General features: G+C 39.4%; 1 protein-coding gene across 3 annotated transcripts; it reads right to left on the bottom strand.

The window, feature by feature from the left end:
• Positions 1 to 432: 432 nt before the first annotated feature.
• ccs (copper chaperone for superoxide dismutase) lies at positions 433 to 17910 on the bottom strand. 3 transcript variants are annotated; one of them, XM_073906557.1, is made up of 8 exons: positions 17512 to 17910; positions 15923 to 15995; positions 14632 to 14769; positions 10823 to 10997; positions 10362 to 10422; positions 7289 to 7366; positions 3004 to 3107; positions 433 to 1114 (listed from the first exon to the last, which is right to left on the bottom strand). In XM_073906557.1, exons 1-8 carry the CDS (start codon positions 17602 to 17604, stop codon positions 964 to 966), a joined length of 873 nt encoding a protein of 290 aa, XP_073762658.1. In that variant the 5' UTR covers positions 17605 to 17910; the 3' UTR covers positions 433 to 963.
• Between the last annotated feature and the right edge of the window lie 1702 nt (positions 17911 to 19612).

Here is a 19612-nt window from a genome sequence, read left to right as displayed (position 1 = left end):
ATTAACAAAAAATTTTTTTGTACCAGGCTGTAAACACCTTTTTTCTGCTGTAAAGTTGGCCTTTCTAACAGTGGGCTCAATTGAAATTTGCTCTATTTTGTCCGGCTGGACAAAATTGAAATTTGCTCTATTTTTGGAGCCAGGAGCGGCCAGGACTAGCGGAATTTCGGATGAATTGCAGTTTCAGTTACTTCCGTATTGGCTTTCTGAGGGAGAGTGGGAGGTTGCCACTTGGTGAGGATTATCCGGCTGGACAAAACGTGTAAGTGTAATGAACAGTGTTTGAACACAGAGCTTATTATTTGCAATCTTCGTAAAGCCTATGGGAAAACCCAATAGGGATTTTATCAAGGGAACCAGTTTTATGCTAGCAGCCGATTAACCAACAAAGTGACGTCATAGTTCCTCCAGAAGTGCTGTTTTCATATTTAATTTCTGTTATCATGAGACTAACGAGAAACATAAAATATTATTATGAGTTATTCAATTCTGTAATAATAATGCAATAATGCATTAATACACACATTTGCATACACACACTCACACACACACACACACAAACTAACACAAAACTTTATATTTTAAAAATGCATTAATAATAAATGCTGAAGTATGATTAATGAACAATGAGAAGTATCGTTCATTCATAGTTTATGTCCAACCCTCATTGTAAAGCGAGTGAGATTTCAAATCAAAAATGTTATCAAATGACAAGCATGTATGAGCCTACATATAAAGTATTACCCGTTTACTTTTTCCTACATTGAAACTGTGCTTCAGCAGCAGGACGAACAATCAAACAGACTAAAACACAATCACTGTGATGTTTGATAGAGATCTAGATATATGATAATCAGCATGTGGTGTCGTGTGTGTGTCGGGGGCGTGCACACCTCAGACACTGGCTCAGGCTCTCATTGGTCAGGAATAATCTCCTTCTGGTCGCGTGTGTGTGTGCAATGGTCACAGATGAGAGGTGTGTGTTTCGACTCTGCGTCCTCTGCCGGCGATGGGACGGTCTCTCTCCTCCCACAGCGTCACTCCGTCGCAGGCACAGATCTGCTTGGGGTTCTGAAAGAGCCCGGCGGAGCGAGCGATGATCCCACATGCTAGTCTGTGAAACGCACACACACACGCGCATTAATGATGCCACACACCAGTCTGAGGCCCCGTTTACACTAATGTGTTTTAGTTTAAAAAAAACGCATAAGTTTTGCTACGGTTACGCCATCCGTCCACACTACGCCAGAGTCTTCGAGCGCCGAAAACGGAGCGTTTTGGAAACGCTGAAGAGGCCGTTTTCATTCTGAAACGCTGCTGCTCCGTCTCAGTGTGGATGGGGGAAAACGGAGACATTTGAAAACGGAGGTGGGGCTGCTGAAATTCGCTACCTGAATGGGGCTTTTGTGTCATTGCGTATCCTTCCCTTATTCGTCAAGTCTCTATCACATGACTATAACACATGGCTTCAACGCTACCGGAAGACAGTTCTGTAAACAACAACACGGGCACAGAAATGGGAGCGTTCTTTGCACTATTGTCTGTTTTAGGCGCCATTGCGCAGTTATTCATTTGTTACGTTTAGTAACAACTCGACCTCGTCTGTCCACAAAAATACCTCTCTTGCTTTGTTTGCCATTGCGTTCATTGTTCAACCGTTGTTTAACTAACAATAACCAAATGCCGAGCGAGACACATGCTTCCTGTTTATACTAGAACTTACATGCCCAGAGTGTGCGTATGGTCACGTGATATACGGTTTTGGTGGCGTAGTGTGGACGGAGATATGTTCAGAAACGCTGGGTGAAACGCTAGTGTGGACACAGATCGTTTTTGATCTAAAACGCCGTTTTAAAACTAAAATGCACAAGTGTAAACGGGGCCTGAGAAACACACACACTCACAGACACGCACACATAAACATACAGAAACACTTTGATTGACATTCTCCCTTTGTACATGAAATCAGACGGAGAAAGCTCCACCCACTAGTGACTATCTCTCCCTCATTAGCATATCATTAGCCGTCTGCCATTAGAGTTTTAAATCTTTCACTATGCTGACACACGGGTGTTTGAAGCTCCGCCCTCTAGTGAAAAGAGCTCAATATCATATAAATTTAAAGCGACAGGATCAAAGCCTAAAAGGGTTAGTTTTAAAAAGTTATACAACATTATTTGTGTGGTATTTTGAGCTGAAACTTCACACACACACACACACACAGACACACACACTCGTGGACAGGGATGTCAAACTCAATTCCTGGAGTGCCGCAGCTCTGCACAGTTTATTTCCAACCTTAATTAAACACACCAGATCAAACTAATTGAGTCCTTCAGGCTTGTTTGAAACCTACAGGTAAGCGTGTTGGAGCAGGGTTGGAACTGTGCAGAGCTGCAGCCCTCCAGGAACTGAGTTTGACATCCCTGCTCTAGGAGGAATGCTTTTTTTTCATTCTCCAAATTAGACTACACAACATAAAGATATAAAATAACATAAATATTAACATCATTTTTGGTTTTATTTTAAGGTTCAGTTCTCGCTATTAGTAAACCATTAACTCTGGCTTTTAACCAACCCTAATAAGCGGCTTGTTCTTAGTTATTAAGATTTAGGTATGGGCAGGGCCAGACGAAATCTGCGGAAGTTTTTTTTTGCTATTTCTGCGGAGAATTTTGGTAAAAATCTGCGGATTTCTGCAGAATTATTTTGGGAGTATCATAATTAAAACCTTAATATATGAAATAAAAAGTAATAAATTACTGAATAAAACCTGAATAGATTTAGATTTACACATTTACTCAAGTAAATAAACAGAATTAATAATGGGCTAGAAATCTGCGGAATTCTGCAGATTAGATTAGGAATATAGAATAAGATACTGAAGAATATGTGCTTTATAACATCTAACAAACAGCTAATATTTTATTAGGAGCCACTAAAGTTAATAGTGAGATTTAGTTCTAATCTAAACTTCTCTTTAAAGGGTCACGAAACCCTGACCTTTCTCCGGAGTTTCCAGTGGTTTTGGACAGCGGGTGATTCCCTCGACCCAGATCATCCTCTCCTGAATCCACCACCAGAGAGCGTCCGATCACATCCCATACCTGACAAACAGGACAAATTAATGATAAACCACCATAAAAACACATCAGATTAGAGGAAAGAGCTGTACATTTCTGACTCTTCTAAATCATTAAATTACCAATATATGTTTGCAGATACTGGGCCCTATCATACACCCGGTGCAATAAGGCGCAAGACGTGTTTGGCGCGATTTGTTGCTATTTTCAGACCAGTGCAACCCTAATTTTCACATTTTGCACCACGTTGTTCAAATAGCAAATCCATTTCTGCTACTTTGTGAACTCATGGGTGTGCTGGTCTATTAAGGAGGTGTTAAGGCGCATTGTTGGCAAGTGGCTATTTTGAGGAACTGAAATAGACTGCGCCATTGACCAACTAAAAGCTGCTCTAAAGTCCAGTGCAGAGCTTGTTAGTTATGCAGCTATGCAGGTCCAAACACTTACTCATTGCTTAATACACACAGGATGTACAGCAATACACACATATCTTTACATATAAGTTAAATAAAGGATTAAAATGTTACAAAAATTATTATTTTCTACATAAATATAAAAACCACTGGCCTCCATGCCTCACCTCGGGGGGCTTTTTAAGTTTATTCATTACAAATTGTTTTCGTATAATATTATTATTATCAGCTGTATTATTTATTATATGCATATTTATATTTGTTTTAATAAAAACAGGTTTTGATTTGTCCTCCTGTCGGATTTTGAAGACGTCTGCATCACCATATGGGGCATAAGAACAGGATGTGTGTTTGGTTTTTTAACACACTTTGTTATTTTTGCTGATTTATTCAATTGCTGGAAATTAGAACTGAATTTTGAAATAGTTTTTAAACAAATCTTTGCACTTAAACAAAATTAAATATATAGGCTGACGGATGTCTTCAGTGGAGTCGGTTTCCATCATTTTCTTACTCCACGAAAGTAAAGGAGTAAAATAAAGAGTAACTCATGGGTGTGCTGGTCTATTAAGGAGGTGTTAAGGCGCATTGTTGGCAAGTGGCTATTTTGAGGAACTGAAATAGACTGCGCCATTGACCAACTAAAATCTGCTCTAAAGTCCAGTGCAGAGCTTGTTAGTTATGCAGCTATGCAGGTCCAAACACTTACTCATTGCCTAATACACACAGGATGTACAGCAATACACACATATCTTTACATATAAAATAAATAAAGGATTAAAATGTTACAAAAATTATTATTTTCTACATAAATATAAAAACCACTGGCCTCCTATGCCTCACCTCGGGGGGCTTTTTAAGTTTATTCAAGACAAATTGTTTTCGTATAATATTATTATTATCAGCTGTATTATTTATTATATGCATATTTATATTTGTTTTAATAAAAACAGGTTTTGATTTGTCCTGCTGTCGGATTTTGAAGACGTCTGCATCCCCATATGGGGCATAAGAACAGGATGTGTGTTTGGTTTTTTAACACACTTTGTTATTTTTGCTGATTTATTCAATTGCTGGAAATTAGAACTGAATTTTGAAATAGTTTTCAAACAAATCTTTGCGCTTAAACAAAATTAAATATATAGGCTGACGGATGTCTTCAGTGGAGTCGGTTTCCATCATTTTCTTACTCCACGAAAGTAAAGGAGTAAAATAAAGAGTAAAAGTAAAGAGGCTGAATGGAGGACGCTCGTTCTTTATCCCTGCACTGCAGATGCTGTTTTATCACTAGTAAAGCGTTCAGACCGCCATGTAAATAGCTGACTCTAATGCTGCGTTTACACCAGACGCGGAAAAAGTGTCAATCACGAGTGATTTACATGTTAAGTCAATGCAAAGATGCGAATAGACATCTTGCAGCGCGATCCGCGAAAATGAGGTGGCGCGAGTTGAGCATTTTGCACGATTGCCACGCAAATCACTCAAGTTCGAAAATCTGGACTTTACTCTCTTGTAGGGGCACGCTTATGATGTAGCGCCTGTTGTTGTTGTCCTGGGGGGAAATCCTCCAGCCGACACTGGATAACAGTTGATCAAACTGGGCTCGGCTAAGTCAGAAGCACCGCTGAAAGCTTCCATTATCCAGATTAAGTTTCTGAAGGTGTTTATGAACTTACAGAGTTGAATGCACATCTGAAAGGATCTACTGGACTCAGACATGACTCTAAATAAATTGATAAAGCCTTCATAAAGCACATAAACACAGCTATTCTCTCAATAAAATCTAGTTAGCCATTTAGCAACGAAGCTACAGTCACCTGGCAGACAGAAGCCTATGACGCGAATTCGTGTCTATTGCTCAGTGAATCTGACGTGCAAATGAACGTTATGGATGAGTTATGGGTGCTCAAAACACACCCATAACTCATTAAGAGAATAAGCACAACCCTGTTAGACCTTGTGCCGCGGTGCAGAGCGTGTTCTTCCATTCTTAAAATAGCAAAAGTAGATTCAGACACGGCCTTCATGCTTCTACGCCATGCGCTTTAGACCAGTGTTTCTCAACTGGTGGGTCGGAACATTTTCAGTGGGTCGCGGAGTATGTAATGAGGTGCTTTCACAAGAGAGCATGAAACCTAAATTATTTAGAAACCAAACATCCCAGTTGCAAGGAAAAACCTGTGGACTATTTTCCAAGATGACTCCAAAAGCTGAGGGCATCACAAAAGTGCTGAACATCTTCATGTTCAAAACAAGTACAAGTACATCTTACTGTGCTCACCGTGTAGCAAAGACCAAGAAAGCCCACACAAAAGCAGAACAGCAAATAACTGCTGATTATTATAAAATGGTTATGATTATTTTAATAATTTTACTTCAGTTTGCTGGTTTCTGTGCAGTTTAACCAGAGCAGTCTTAATGTTTTATTAACAGTTCAGTTTAGTTAATGGTAACTTAACTTTTCCTTACCCCAACCACTGTTTACAGTATTTGACATTTTTACTCTGTAATATTTCTATAATTTGATACATTTTCTTAAATGACAGCAGTACAATATTGTATTTGTAAGTCTTGGTGTTTTTTTTATAATTTATCTGTCACTAGTTGTGTATGTTAACAATTAAATACAAATTAATTATAATTTCTAAAATTATATAATAATTCCTAAAAATTTGGGTCGCGGCTTAATGACCATGTGAAAATGTGGGTCCCATGGCCAAACCAGTTGAGAACCCCTGCTTTAGACTTTGCACCTAGATTGTTAAAATAGAGCCCATGATGTATTTTATATGTACATTACTGTGCAAAAGTTTTAGGCCAACATTAAATCTGTTGTTTTACTGATGTTATAATTATTATGTGTGACCCTTAACACAAAACCAGTCATAAGAGTACATGTTTTGTCTTTTTGTTTTACTGAGATTTATGAAGGTTTAATAAATGATCGTTCAGCTGATGCATGATTTGTTAGGATAGCAGTTAGGTTAGGTTTGAGTTTTATTATTTTGGGTTTAATTGTTTAAGACATGTGAAAGACAATGTTGGAGAGAGACTGTTAGTCCTGGTTTGAGCTGCATTTCTACTAGCACTGTTAGCGTTTAGGGTTGATGGAATTGTGAATTTTGAAAAGTACAGACAGAATTGAATCCATTAAGCCATTCATTCCAGAAAGGACTTCAGTGGTAATGGTTTACATTTTCAGCATGATAATGATCTGCTTATTGCAGTGAAATCCTATTTGGAAAAATGAAATCAGCTGATGAAACAGTCAGTCATGAAATGGCCTCCACAGAGTCCAGACCTGAATATTATAGAGGCTGTATAAGATCACCTGCACAAACAAAGATAAGACACTCTAAACCTAAAGAAGAACTTTGGAAAGTGTTAAAAGGAAGACTGATATTACACAGCAGCACATTATGTCAGAAAATGTCAGGACAATTAGAAAAAAATACAAGGGAAACCACATTAAACACACATTAAAAAAAACACATTAAACACGACTCAAACCAGCAACCTTCTTGCTGTGAGGCGACAGTGCTATCCACTGAGCCACCGTGTCGCCTTTGCACAGTACTGTATATATAACATATATTAGGATAAACTGCACTGGAGGTGTTGCAAACATTGTTTCCAAGTGAACGAACTTGACTTCAACTAAGAGTCTTTGGGTGTAGCCATGTAAGAGTTGTGAGTCAAAGGTGTAATTACCATAATAACGGAGGCTTTGGATTATTGCGCAGAACTGTCGGCCGCAGGGTTTAGAAACACACGCTGAAGAACTGGATTTACCTTGATCTGAGAGTCCTCCAGTCTGAATGAAGCTCTGCCGTCTGGACCAGCGCTGATGTTTCCCAGATCCCCAACATGCTGGAGAGCCCAGAGAAACACATCTACTACTGTTCATCAGTCAATCAATCCACATTAACAGAAATACCAATCAATCAATCAATCAATCGAATGTAATGGCAATACCAATCAATAAATTGATCAATAGGAATGCAAATGCAGTTAATAAACCATACAAATGTAATGCAAATACCAATCAATCAATCAACCAAACAATCAATAGTAATGCCATTACCAAGCAGTTAATTAATGGTAATGCAAATATAAATTAATCAACAGCAATGCAAATACAATCAATCAATAGTAATGCAAAATTATAATTATTATTAGCATCATTAATGCAAATGTACATCAATAAAAAATAGTCAATATCAATCAATCAAATCAATCAGCAGTAATGAAATTACAATCAATGCAACAAATCAATAAACAGTAATAATTACTATTAATGCAAATCATTCAAATAAATAGTTTTTTTTGCAAATATCAATCAATGGAAAGTGGATAAAAACAGTAATATATAAAGCATATAGCAGAGCAATGTAAAGGAGAAAAGGCTAGAAAGTAGCTAAAAAAACAAAAAATAGTACATAAATAAAATAGTATGAATATAAGCTTGACTAGTAAATAATATTTTTTATATACACTCTCTGGCCACTTTATTAGGTACACCTGTCCAACTGCTCGTTAACATGGCAGCAACTCAATGCATTTAGGCATGTAGACATGGTCAAGACGACCATGCTGCAGTTCAAATCAAGCTTCAGAATGGAGAAGAAAGGGGATTACAGTGACTTTGATCATGGCATGGTTGTTGTTCTGTGGGCCTTGTTGATTCCAAAGGTCAGAGGAGAATGGCCAGACTGGCTCCAGCTGACAGAAAGGCAACAATACCTCAAATAAGCACTTGTTACAATTGAGGTCTGCAAAAGAGCATCTCTGAACACGTCCGACGTTGAGAAGGATGGGCTTCAGCAGCAGAAGACCACAACAGGTGCCAGTCCTGTCAGCTAAGAACAGGAAACTGAGGCTACAATTCACACAGACTCACCAAAACTGGACAATAGATTGGAGAAACGTTGCCTGCTCTGATGAGTCTCCATTTCTGCTGCCACATTCGGACGGTAGAGTCAGATTTTTGGCACACTTTGGGTCCATTAGTACTAATTGAGCATCGTGTCAACGCCACAGCCTACCTGAATATTGTTGCTGACCATGTTCATCCTTTAATGACCACAGTGTACTCATCTTCTGATGGCTACTTCAAGCAGGATAACGCACCATGTCATAAAGCGTGAATCATCTCAGACTGGTTTCTTGAACATGACAATGAGTTCACTGTACTCAAATGGCCTCCACAGTCACCAGATCTCAATCCAATAGACCACAATTGGCATGTGGTGGAATGGGAGATTCGCATCATGTATGTGCAGCCGACAAATCTGCAGCAACTGTGTGATGCTATCATGTCAATCTGAGGAATATTTCCAGTAGCTTGTTAAATCTATGCCACGAAGGATTAAGGCAGTTCTGAAGGCATCCAACCAATGACTGTAAAAAATATGGACGACGCGACAGCCCCTTTTCCCACTGAACGCCTTGAGGGCAAAACGCCTGCTTGACCTGCACAAACTGTCGCAAAAGACTGCTGAAATTGGAGCCTTGACATGCGCAGAAGGACTGTCTGATGGAGCCAGAGGAGGAGCCGCGAAAATGAGCGGAGTCGAGCTTCCAACCAAACGCTTTATGTAAAATCAACCACGCCCCCCGAACTTCTCAGCATGCGTTTGCTGTCATATCAACACAAATGGATGTAATAACGTTAACAAATATGAGGGTTTTATATATTCAATCGCGCCAGCTCCGGACTGCAGCGCATAACCTACTCGCGGCGTCGCGGGCTGATTCCGGCTCGCATGCGGCAGCGCCGGCTCGCTCGGCCGCCGCATCTGGCTCGATTGACTCGGGCTGGAATCGGGCAGTGAGTCCAGGCATCCGGAGTAGGTCCAGCAGAGGTAGTCAGTCTGAGCTCTGAGGGGTAAGTCTCCGGCAGGCAAGAATCTAGCTGGAACTGGCCCGAGTGTGTTTTGCTATCTGGGTGGTTAGGCGTGTATCAGCAAACTAATAAAGCCCGAAAAAAGCCCTGACCTTAGCGAATAAACAGTGTTCCACCAGGATCATGTATGTCAGAAACTGTAGTTTACTGCTGAACTCATGTTGTCATGGTAAAATAACACAGAAATCGAATAATAACACTTCAGTCTCCTGCCGAAGCTCAGACGCGCTGCTTTGAGAAACTGTCAATCACAACTGTCAATCACGATGACACGCCCAGCGTTAAATTACTGCTAAAAACAAACTGTTTACAAAAATGAAGATCTGCACCTATTTCAGCACAATAATCAGTGCCTTAATCCACCAGAACCATCTTTCGGGACATTTTATTGCAAGTGTAATTATTTTTTTTATTTGGGCTCAAGTCTCCTTCAGTAACACGGAGGAGGCGGGCTTTATGACTTGTACTGCAGCCAGCCCCCAGGGGGCGATCTAATGGCCGAGACCTTCACTCAAACGCAGGCTTGCGGCACACTTGCATCCAACCAGGTACTAGTAAGGTGTACCTAATAAAGTGGCCGGTGAGTGTATATTACTATAATAAATGAGCTGCTTTAAATAAGAGTTTATTTGCAAAATCAGGTACTTCAGTTTTTATTCATTTACAGATGAAAAGTATAATTACTAATAAATATGATTTATAGAAGTAAGGGTTTTTAGTTGTTTTTTGTTGTATTACATTAAGCATTAAAGAGCACACTTACAAAAAAAAACATATATATTTCTGAGAAATGCTGAAAATGGAGTTATACATTAGCAAATAAACTCAATTAATAGGTATGTGTTTGGAATAAACTGTTAAAGTCGTATATTATATTGATTTTATACAGTACTGATCTCGTGTCTTCAAAATGTTAAATAAGAGCATTACTAAAAACAAAGGAAAGCTAAATAAGTATACCCTGTCAGAGTCCTGTGGAGCTCCATGCTGCTTCCTGAATGGATTGAAATGATCTCCACAACTGATAAACAGAACACAAACCTGATTACTTAGCAAAAGACGTGCAAGACAAACAAGTTTAGCTTTAGCAGGTGTAATAAAGAGAAGTCTAGTCTGCATTTTTGGCGAGCACACAAGAACTGCAGATCAAATTGGATGTGATGATCTCTAATGGCTAGTATTACCCACATGCATTGCACTTCGATTAGAACTACAAACATCGATTAGAACTACAAACATGGTGGATACATGTGACCGGCCCTGAAGTGAAGACTTTGATAAAAATGTTGGAATGACTTGACTAATATCTAATCTTCTGGAATCTTCACATATTTCATGTTATATTTCTTTCACTTTCCTTCAACCACAATAATATTGAGCTGCATGTTCGTGTTCATGATCTGCTGTATTGTTGATGGTACCTCCTGCAGTCCTGTGTGAGATCCCCCAGTTCATGCACATGCAGACCGTGAGCCCCAGGGCTCAGTCCGTCGATCGTCCCGTCAATCAAACAGCGGTCTTGTGACAGCTGCAGGAATCTGACCACGCCCTGGACAAGCCCCGCCCCACTCAGCATTGCCACGGCAGCCCCCAGGTCTGATATATAAAAACACAAACACACAAAGAGCCGGTTTAGCCAGTTAACCAGATAAGTTTCAGTTTAGCTATGGTACACACAGGGACTGATTGTTTTGGTCAACTCAAAAATAATCCTAGTATATCCTGAGTTTAATCAGCATCCATCATGGCTCTAACATTTAATTTGAATTTTAATTTAATAAAATTTTAATTCATTTTATTTTACAACAAAGGGTCAGTGTGCAATAATTAACATTGCCCAAAAATGTAATGTAAATCTACCCAAATTAGATTTCACAGCCCTAATGCTGTCTTCACACCAGATGCAGAACGCGCGGATAAATCGCTCTATTTGCGCGTAAATTGCCGCGTGAACATTTGAGTTTACTCGCTTCATTCACGCGTCAAATTCACTTCAGAACAGACGAGGATTCGCTTGATGAGCGGGGCTTTTGTCTGCCCGGTGACTCTAGCTTCATTGCTAAATGGCTAACATGGATTTTATGAAGAAAATAACAGTGTTCATGAGCTTTATGAAGGATGATAAACAGCGTCGATACGTTTAGGGCCGTGTCTGAGTCCACTAGATACTGTCAGAGGTGCATCCAGCTCTGTGAGCTCATAAACTCCTCCAGAAACTGAACCTGGATGACGGAGGCTTTCAGCGGTGCCTCTGACTGAGCCAAGCCCAGTTTGATGAACTGTTGTCGGCGTCGGCTAGAGGATTTCCCCCAGGACACCAACAACAGATGCTACAGGAAAAAAGAGCTGCTCCTGATTGGTTAACGCGGCACGAATGTCCGCTTAATTTCAGGTTTTTGAACTCGAGTGATTCGCGCAAAACGAGCGTTAAGCCTGGTTTATACTTCTGCATCAAGTGATCAGCTTGACCTAGCTGTGCCTTTGTACTTCTGCGCGCTGTTTCGGTTGTTCTGTAATAACACTTCCGAAACAATATTTGGCAGTGAGGTGTAAATGTTCCTCTGTGTCCAGTTTCTTCGCTGGTGTTTTGCTTTTCCTGAACACTTCCTGAATGTACAAGTGGCTCAAACTCGCTTATTTTGAGGCAGGAACCGGTGGACGTGCGACAACTTTAACTATGAGGTAAACGCAAAACAAAACTTTCCATCCGGAGCCCCTTCACGGGACTCCACACTTGTAAACAATTGCTCCATTGGGCTCGCGCAGCTATCAGTCCCGCCCAGACTTGTCAGCGCTACTAAGCTAACCAATCACAGAGCTTGTGCTAAGCATCATTGCGACGTGTAGTTACATTTTTTGAGAGGTGCATGTCAGCGACGCCGACGGCCTGGGCATAGGGCTATGCGTCGACGTGTAGGCTGCGCCGTAGCATACGCGTGCGCTTGATGCAGATGTATAAATCAGCCTTTAAGCGCGTCAATTCACGCCGCGCTGCGCCATTCAAGCATATCGCACCGCAGGATGTTTATTCGCGCGTTTGCATTGACTAAACATGTAAATCACTAGCGCATGACGCGTGTTCTGCATCTGGTGTGAACAGCATGAAAACCAACAAACATACAAATAAAAAGAAACTATGTTCACAATGTTGATTATTAAGAAGCCATTTCTTAAAACTATACTTAAGCCTCGTGTACCGGTCAAATTGGCTACGCTTTCGTTATGTTGGCGGCTGTTTTTGCCCCATTGACTTCCATTATAAGCACGTTTCTTGATTGCAAAACCATGACCGCATTTAAAGGGCCATGACACCCCCCACTTTCGGTTAATGTCTATTTCAGAATTTTTTCAAAAGATGCATGATTAATGGGCGTGGAGCTCCGCGAGCATCGGGCAGGAGTGGGCGTGGCCAGCAGGGGAGAAGGGGAGCGAATAACTGTTGATGTCAGCTAGCTTACAAAATGAGACAAACCGTGAGGAGACGCATGAGTTTATAGTTTACAAAGTTAAAATGCAAAGAAATGAACAGTGATTTAATGCCCTGCTACATTTGTTATTCGTAATTTCATATACACATAACCACAGTTTATATCATTATAAAGATAAGTGTGTTCATAAACACTATAAATGAGGATTCTCCCTCAATCCCCGTATCCAGCAGACTCAGTGCAGCAGGTCTCCTGACCTGTCTATTTTAAGCATTAGTCCTGCTGGTAATATAGAGGATTTAGGCAAACACAGCAGCACGGCGATGTGTCTGAATGTGAATGAACTCCTGATACAAGACAACATCCGCCATTCTCCAATTTTCGTGCTGCTCTCCTGACAAAAATGCTTGCAGCACACACACAGCTTTGCTGTATAATCGGCCCTGACAGGATTGCGGGGAAAAACATGCAACAAACCCCGTGGATCATGAAAACAAACACATACGAGCCTTCATGAACGGCTACTGCGTGCCTGTGGGTCCGTGTCTCACAGCTTGAGCTTGGCACTGGTCTGGCAGGTCTGCGTCTGCCTTGCCTTAGGAAAGCGCGTGCTGTCATGTTCTCATGAATAATTAAGCAGCCGGCTCTTCTCATAGGATAAGGAAACTCCGTTTTGAATAATAATGAGAAACCGACGCGTCATCATTGCACTTGCAGTTCTGCGCTACGTCGCCGATTTTGATCCCTCCCCAAAAATCATTTTAAACCCGGAAGCTGAAATTAGCTGACAAAAGCTCAAAATTATCCAGTTTTCCCCACAATTAAAGCTGACAGCTGCTAACATTGTCTTAACTGATGCTCAACACACACAAATCTGTTAATATATAAAAAAAAAAGTTTTAATCATGCTTTTTTGATTGTTGCTGGTTTTCCCAGTTGGGATAAGGTCAATTGTGTCATTTTTACTGGTGATCATCAGTTGGCAACATTAACCCTTTAGATAAGCCTGTGCAAAAACAGTTTCTGGCTTTTATACAGAGATCCCGGGGGTAAAAATGGGAGATTATAGTGTGTGTGCAGAAATACACTTACTGTGTTCTGAGAGCTGAGCTGATTATTTAGATTTTCTCAAACATGTCAAGATAAGTGTGTAAAGGTTTTTTTTTCTCTTTCTCTCTCTCACACGCACACTCCATATAAAAGCCAGAAGCTAAGCTTTATTTGAACTGTAACTGATGATCAACAGTAAAAATCACAAATCTTACCTCTTCTCAACTGGGAAAATCAGCAACAATTAAGAAGGCATGATTATATGCTACCAAAGCTTTGTAATCTGAAATATGTGGTTATGTCGGTGCAACAGCCTGGTGGTTAGCGTGCCGACATATGGTGCAGCAGCATGTCAGGGTGTTCCAAGTTCGAATCCCGGCTTGAGGACATTTCCCAACCCTACTCCCTCTCTCTCTCCAACTTTGCATCCTGTCTCATTACTGTCCTATCTAATAAAGGTAAAAAGGCCAAAAATAAATCTTTTAAAAAAAAAAGAAATTTGTGGTTATACTGAAAGTCAATGGGGCGAAAACAGCCCCCAACATAATGAAAGAGTAGTCAATATGCCCAGAGTGCGTTGTTGAATTTTAGAAATTTCCAAAATATGTGTCAAAATAAGATTCATCACCCAAAATCATTGCATCTGCTGAAACACTGAGAAATCTGTGGCCAAATTAAGACTTAAAATTAACCCAGAGCGGATGAAAGCACCCCCAACAGCACATAAAGATGATCAGTGTGTGCGGGCTGACCTGAGTCTGATCCTCCCATTCCCTTCAGCACGGCTCGTCTGCCGGTGCTCTCGATCAGAGTCTGGACCTGAAGAGACGTCAGAGCCGTTTCCACCAAAACCTCCTCCTTAGACAGGTTTACCTGCACTGACTGCACTCCTGAAACACACACACACGCGCACACACTCGTGTGAATTTATTTTCTATTTGCAATATTTCCCCAATGATGTTTAACAGAGTCAGGAATTTTTACAGGATTTCCTATAATATTTTTTTTCGTCTGGAGATTTTTATTTTAGCTAGACAGGGTTTAACGCTAAGGATTTTTTATACGGGTCCGATCGGGCCATTGGTTGAGATTTTTACTTGCCCTGCCAAAATTTTCATTGGCCCCACCAAAAAAAAACTAAAAAGTTAATAGCTATTTCTTGGCCACATATTTTAAATAATGGCAAAATTATGCCTGTTAATCTAGAATTTAAACATTTTAAATATGTTAATAAATGTATAATGAGCAAAATTCAAGACTATGCAAATGAAAGAGCAGTATGAAAAATGTGCAGGTATTTTAATGCAATTCTAAATAATTTTTATACAAATGGCTTGCCAAACTGACAACTGTTTTTTTTTTGTTCTTTCTTTTCAGTTCCTTGATTTTGTACCAATGTAATTGTCTGCTTCTAAGACTTTAGAAACAGACGTTTTCTTTTAGCCTCATTGTTTAATTTTGCCGCCATGTTGCCATCTTCGCTGTACTGGTTGTTACTGGGTTACAAAAAAAAAAAAAACGCGTTCATCGTTACTGGCCGATAGGGGCCAGTAACAATCCTGTCTACTGTCCCGAGTGTCTTTCACGCTGGCCCCGGGTCACCGGGCAGTCCTTATTGTTGAGCCCTGCTAGAATAAAAGCAGTTTTTAATTTTTAAAAACCATTTTAAAGTCAAAATTATTACAAAATTATTATTAAAACCATCATTATACAATAACTTGCCTAATTACCCTGACTTTACCCTAATTACCCTAGTTAAGCCTTTAAATGTCACTGTAAGCTGAATACTAGTGTCTTGAAAAATATCTAGTCAAATATTACTGTCATCATGGTAAAGATAAAATAAATCAGTTATTAGAAATGAGTTATTAAAACTATTATGTTTAGAAATGTGTTGAAAGAAATATCTCTGTTAAACAGAAATTAGGGGAAAAACAAAGAGAGGGGGAATAATTCTGACTTCAACTGTGTGTATAAAGAAGCATATGAAAGAGAGAACAGATCCTTGGCACAGAAGAGTGTTTGATTCTGGGTTTCACTCACCTGGATCTTTCTCCAGGACGGCCTTTACTGCATTAACACAGCTGTCACATGACATCTGCACCGCAAACTCAAGCTGCACAAACAAACAGGAATAAGAGAGAGCGTGTATTTACATTACTGCCGGGCAAAGATTAATCACATCCTAAATTAAACTTGTTATGACTTAATATGTGTATTATATTTATTATACGTTTATTATGTTCACACATTCATATAAACAAAACTATTTTGTTGCATACGATATTTAAATGTATCCCTCATTTGAATCATCTACACATTTTACATCTAAATAAATAAACGTTTTCTTAAATATATGCATGTATGTGTGTATTTATAACAGAACGCACACATATATGATGTCACAACAAACTTTTATTTTGGATAGCGATTAAAAAAATCTCATTTAAATATTTATTAGACACATTTATTTCATAATCGTTTAATTTATTTTCAATGTGATGCTATATTTTTCATAATCACTAATTATAGTCTTTCTCTCTCTCTCTGTGCACATTTTTTTTGCAGGTTGCAGAATAAATTAAAATTATGCTTCAATCAAACATTTAACTAGAAATATTAAATCCAGAGGGGCGACACGGTAGAGGTTAGCACTGTTGCTGGTTCGAGTCCCGGCTGGGTCAGTTGGCATTACTGTGTGGAGTTTGCATGTTCTCCCCGTGTTGGCGTGGGTTTCCTTCGGGTGCTTCGGTTTCCCCCATAGTCCAAACACATGCGCTATAAGGGAATTTAGGAGTGTATATGTGTGTTTCCCAGTACTGTGTTGCAGCTGGGCATCCTCTGTGTAAAACATATGCCGGAAGAGTTGGTGGTTCATTTTGCTGTGGCGACCACTGATAAATAAAGGGACTGAGCCAAAGGAAAATAAATGAATGAATAAATCCAGAGAATGGTCAAATAATGTGTGTGTCTGTATAATAAATATCAATATTTTACTTAAACCCAATACAAGTAATTACAGGGAAACTGACAGTTTACTGTTATTTTCACAGTTTAACGTTAAATGTTCAGGTCTGACATTACATTACCATCCACAGTACAGACATACATATTATTAAACAGGATAAAAGTTTCCTTAAACTGACAAACAGCAAGACTAGAACAACAAGCAAAAGCTTTATAAATGTGTCAGTCCTGGATTAACTTCTTAAAGTAATTATGTTGATAATTATGATGATGATGTAATTAACTAAATGAACGGGAGCTGTAGGAATGACGTTATTAGAGCTAACCTTATTGAACGAGCGATTAAAATGTAGCACACCCTCATATATAACCTGTCTAATCAAAACCCAGACTAATAGCGATTACAGCACTTAATATTAAAATAATGATGATTAAAGTCACACCTTCGCTGCTCTGTTTGTGTCCATCCTCAGATCGCACGTTGATAGTGACGTACGCGCAAGTTCCGCGTTAAGACAAAACAAGAGTCCCATTCAGGTGGAAAGTCGTCTTTTTTAAAATAAGGGTCCCGATTCCGGGGTAAAAAAAACGTAGCGGACAAATAATGTATGTTTATCAAACATTAAATAACCTAAATATCAACAAACTAACAAATATATCATTACCAAAAACCGGAGATCTTGAAAGTCTGACGACAAGCTGAAGTGTGGAGTGACGTCATCAAAATCGTTGATCCATATCAAAGTGTGAAACCGCATTAATTGTAATATTTTTAGTATTTTTTTTTATTATTTATTATTTTTTTACTTTGTTTGACTTATTATGTACTTATATATAACTATTCTATAATTCTAAATCTTTTTATGTTCCAGTGTTCTGTATGTTTTTTTTTTTTGATGTACCAAAAACATTTCCTGAAGATTTACATCAATTATCCTTTACATCATATACATCCAATATACATCAATTACATATTATTTCATTAGAAAAAAATAGGAATCTGTTAAAGCTTTAACAACTAGCCTATTGTCATTTAAATTTCATTTATTTAAATAGCAACAGTCTCAGTCATGCTGCCGCAGCAGGTCAACACAGGATTCGGCTTGGTGTTAAAGCCTTCGTCAAGGGATTGTTTTCATAATTTTATTATGGCATAGGACTCAAAGTGGGACAAATGAGCTCATGTATGGGACAAATTCTGGACCTTGGTCAGTGAGAGATGGGTCTTTTTAAACCTGTTATATATCCAGTACCTCTGTTATATATGCTCTTCATATCTTTGCAGCTCTGGCATTATTCTGTATGTCATTAAGTTTAACATTTTTAAATCTTCTCATCTGAAATTTTATCATTGTTTTTCAGCACACTAGCTTAAAGATAACACCATCAAGACTAGCATATTGATATCCCTACAGAAAAATCCAGCTTAAACCAGCCCAGGCTGGTTGGCTGGTTTTAGCTGGTCCCCCAGCCTTGTTTTGGAGGGGTTTTGGCCATTTCCAGACTGGTTTCCAGCCATTTTCAACCTGGTCTTAGCTGGTCAGGCTGGGAGATGACCAGCTAAAACAAGCTTGACCAGCCTAGCCGGGCTGGGAGTCCAGCCAAAACCAGCTATATCCAGCTTAAACCAGGCTGGTCAAGCTGGTTTTAGCTGGATTTTGCTGGTCATTTTCCAGCCTGAAAACGAGTCTGGAAAATGGCTGGAAACCAGTCTGGAAATGACAAAAACCACTCTAAAACCTCTGGTCAACCAGCTAAAACCAGCCAACTAGCCTAGGCCGGTTTAAACTGGATTTTTCAGCAGGGATACGAACAAATAAAAATGGATGCTTTGATTTCAGGTGGGCTTTAAATCGGTGAGCTGATATAGCTATGATTAAGAGTGTGCGTTCCACATTAAAACACTGTAGTTATTTTATTTTACCATGACAAAAGTCTTGTCATTGATCTCAGTTGTAAGAGCAGCAAATAAAAACTTGATTTTTGGTTTATCATTTGTAAAAGTGGCAGCAGGTCGATTTTTGAACTGCTTCCCAATCATCACAAATACTGCAGAAGACCTACTGGAACCTGCAAGGACCCAATATTCTCACAGAGATCAGTCAAGTTTGCTGAAGGAGAAATCTATGGATGGCAACATCAACAGCCCGAGGTATCGAGACATTAGTGCTGCCCATCACATTACAAACCACAGGAGAGGGCCAATTCTCCAGCAGGACAGCGCTCCTCCTCATACTTCAGCCTCCTCATCAAAGATCCTGAATGCAGAGAAGGTCAACGTGCTCCAGGATTGGCCAGCACAATCACCAGACATGAACATTATTGAGCATGTCTGGGGTAAGAAGAAGCAGGAGTCAATGAAGATGAATCCAGAGAATCTTGATGAACTCTGGGAGTCCTGCTGTCTTTGCCAAATCCAGATGACTTTATTAATCAGTGATTTGAGTCATGTCAGAGATGTATGGATGCAGTCCTCCAAGCTCATGATGGAGTCAGACACAATATTCATTCGGTTTCCACTGCAGCAGGACTTTATATTCTATACTGGACATTATTTCTGTTCAGTGACGAGACTTTTGTCTAAGCAAAATCAGACCTTACTGTCCTCATTAAATCATTAATAATCAAGGCATGATCATACTTTATTTTTGGTCAAATAAATGTAATCTAGAGTGTTTTTTTAACTGTACTGTACTAAATTGCTTGGAAATATATATTGGGTTAATTCTATGGTAAATATGTGGCGACAATAGTGTAATAAAAGGA

Source organism: Danio rerio, chromosome 7 (assembly GCF_049306965.1).
Source record: "Danio rerio strain Tuebingen ecotype United States chromosome 7, GRCz12tu, whole genome shotgun sequence".
Taxonomy (NCBI): Eukaryota; Metazoa; Chordata; class Actinopteri; order Cypriniformes; family Danionidae; genus Danio; species Danio rerio.
Note: the sequence above shows the minus strand (reverse complement) of the source record. Positions and strands in the feature narration are given on the sequence as shown.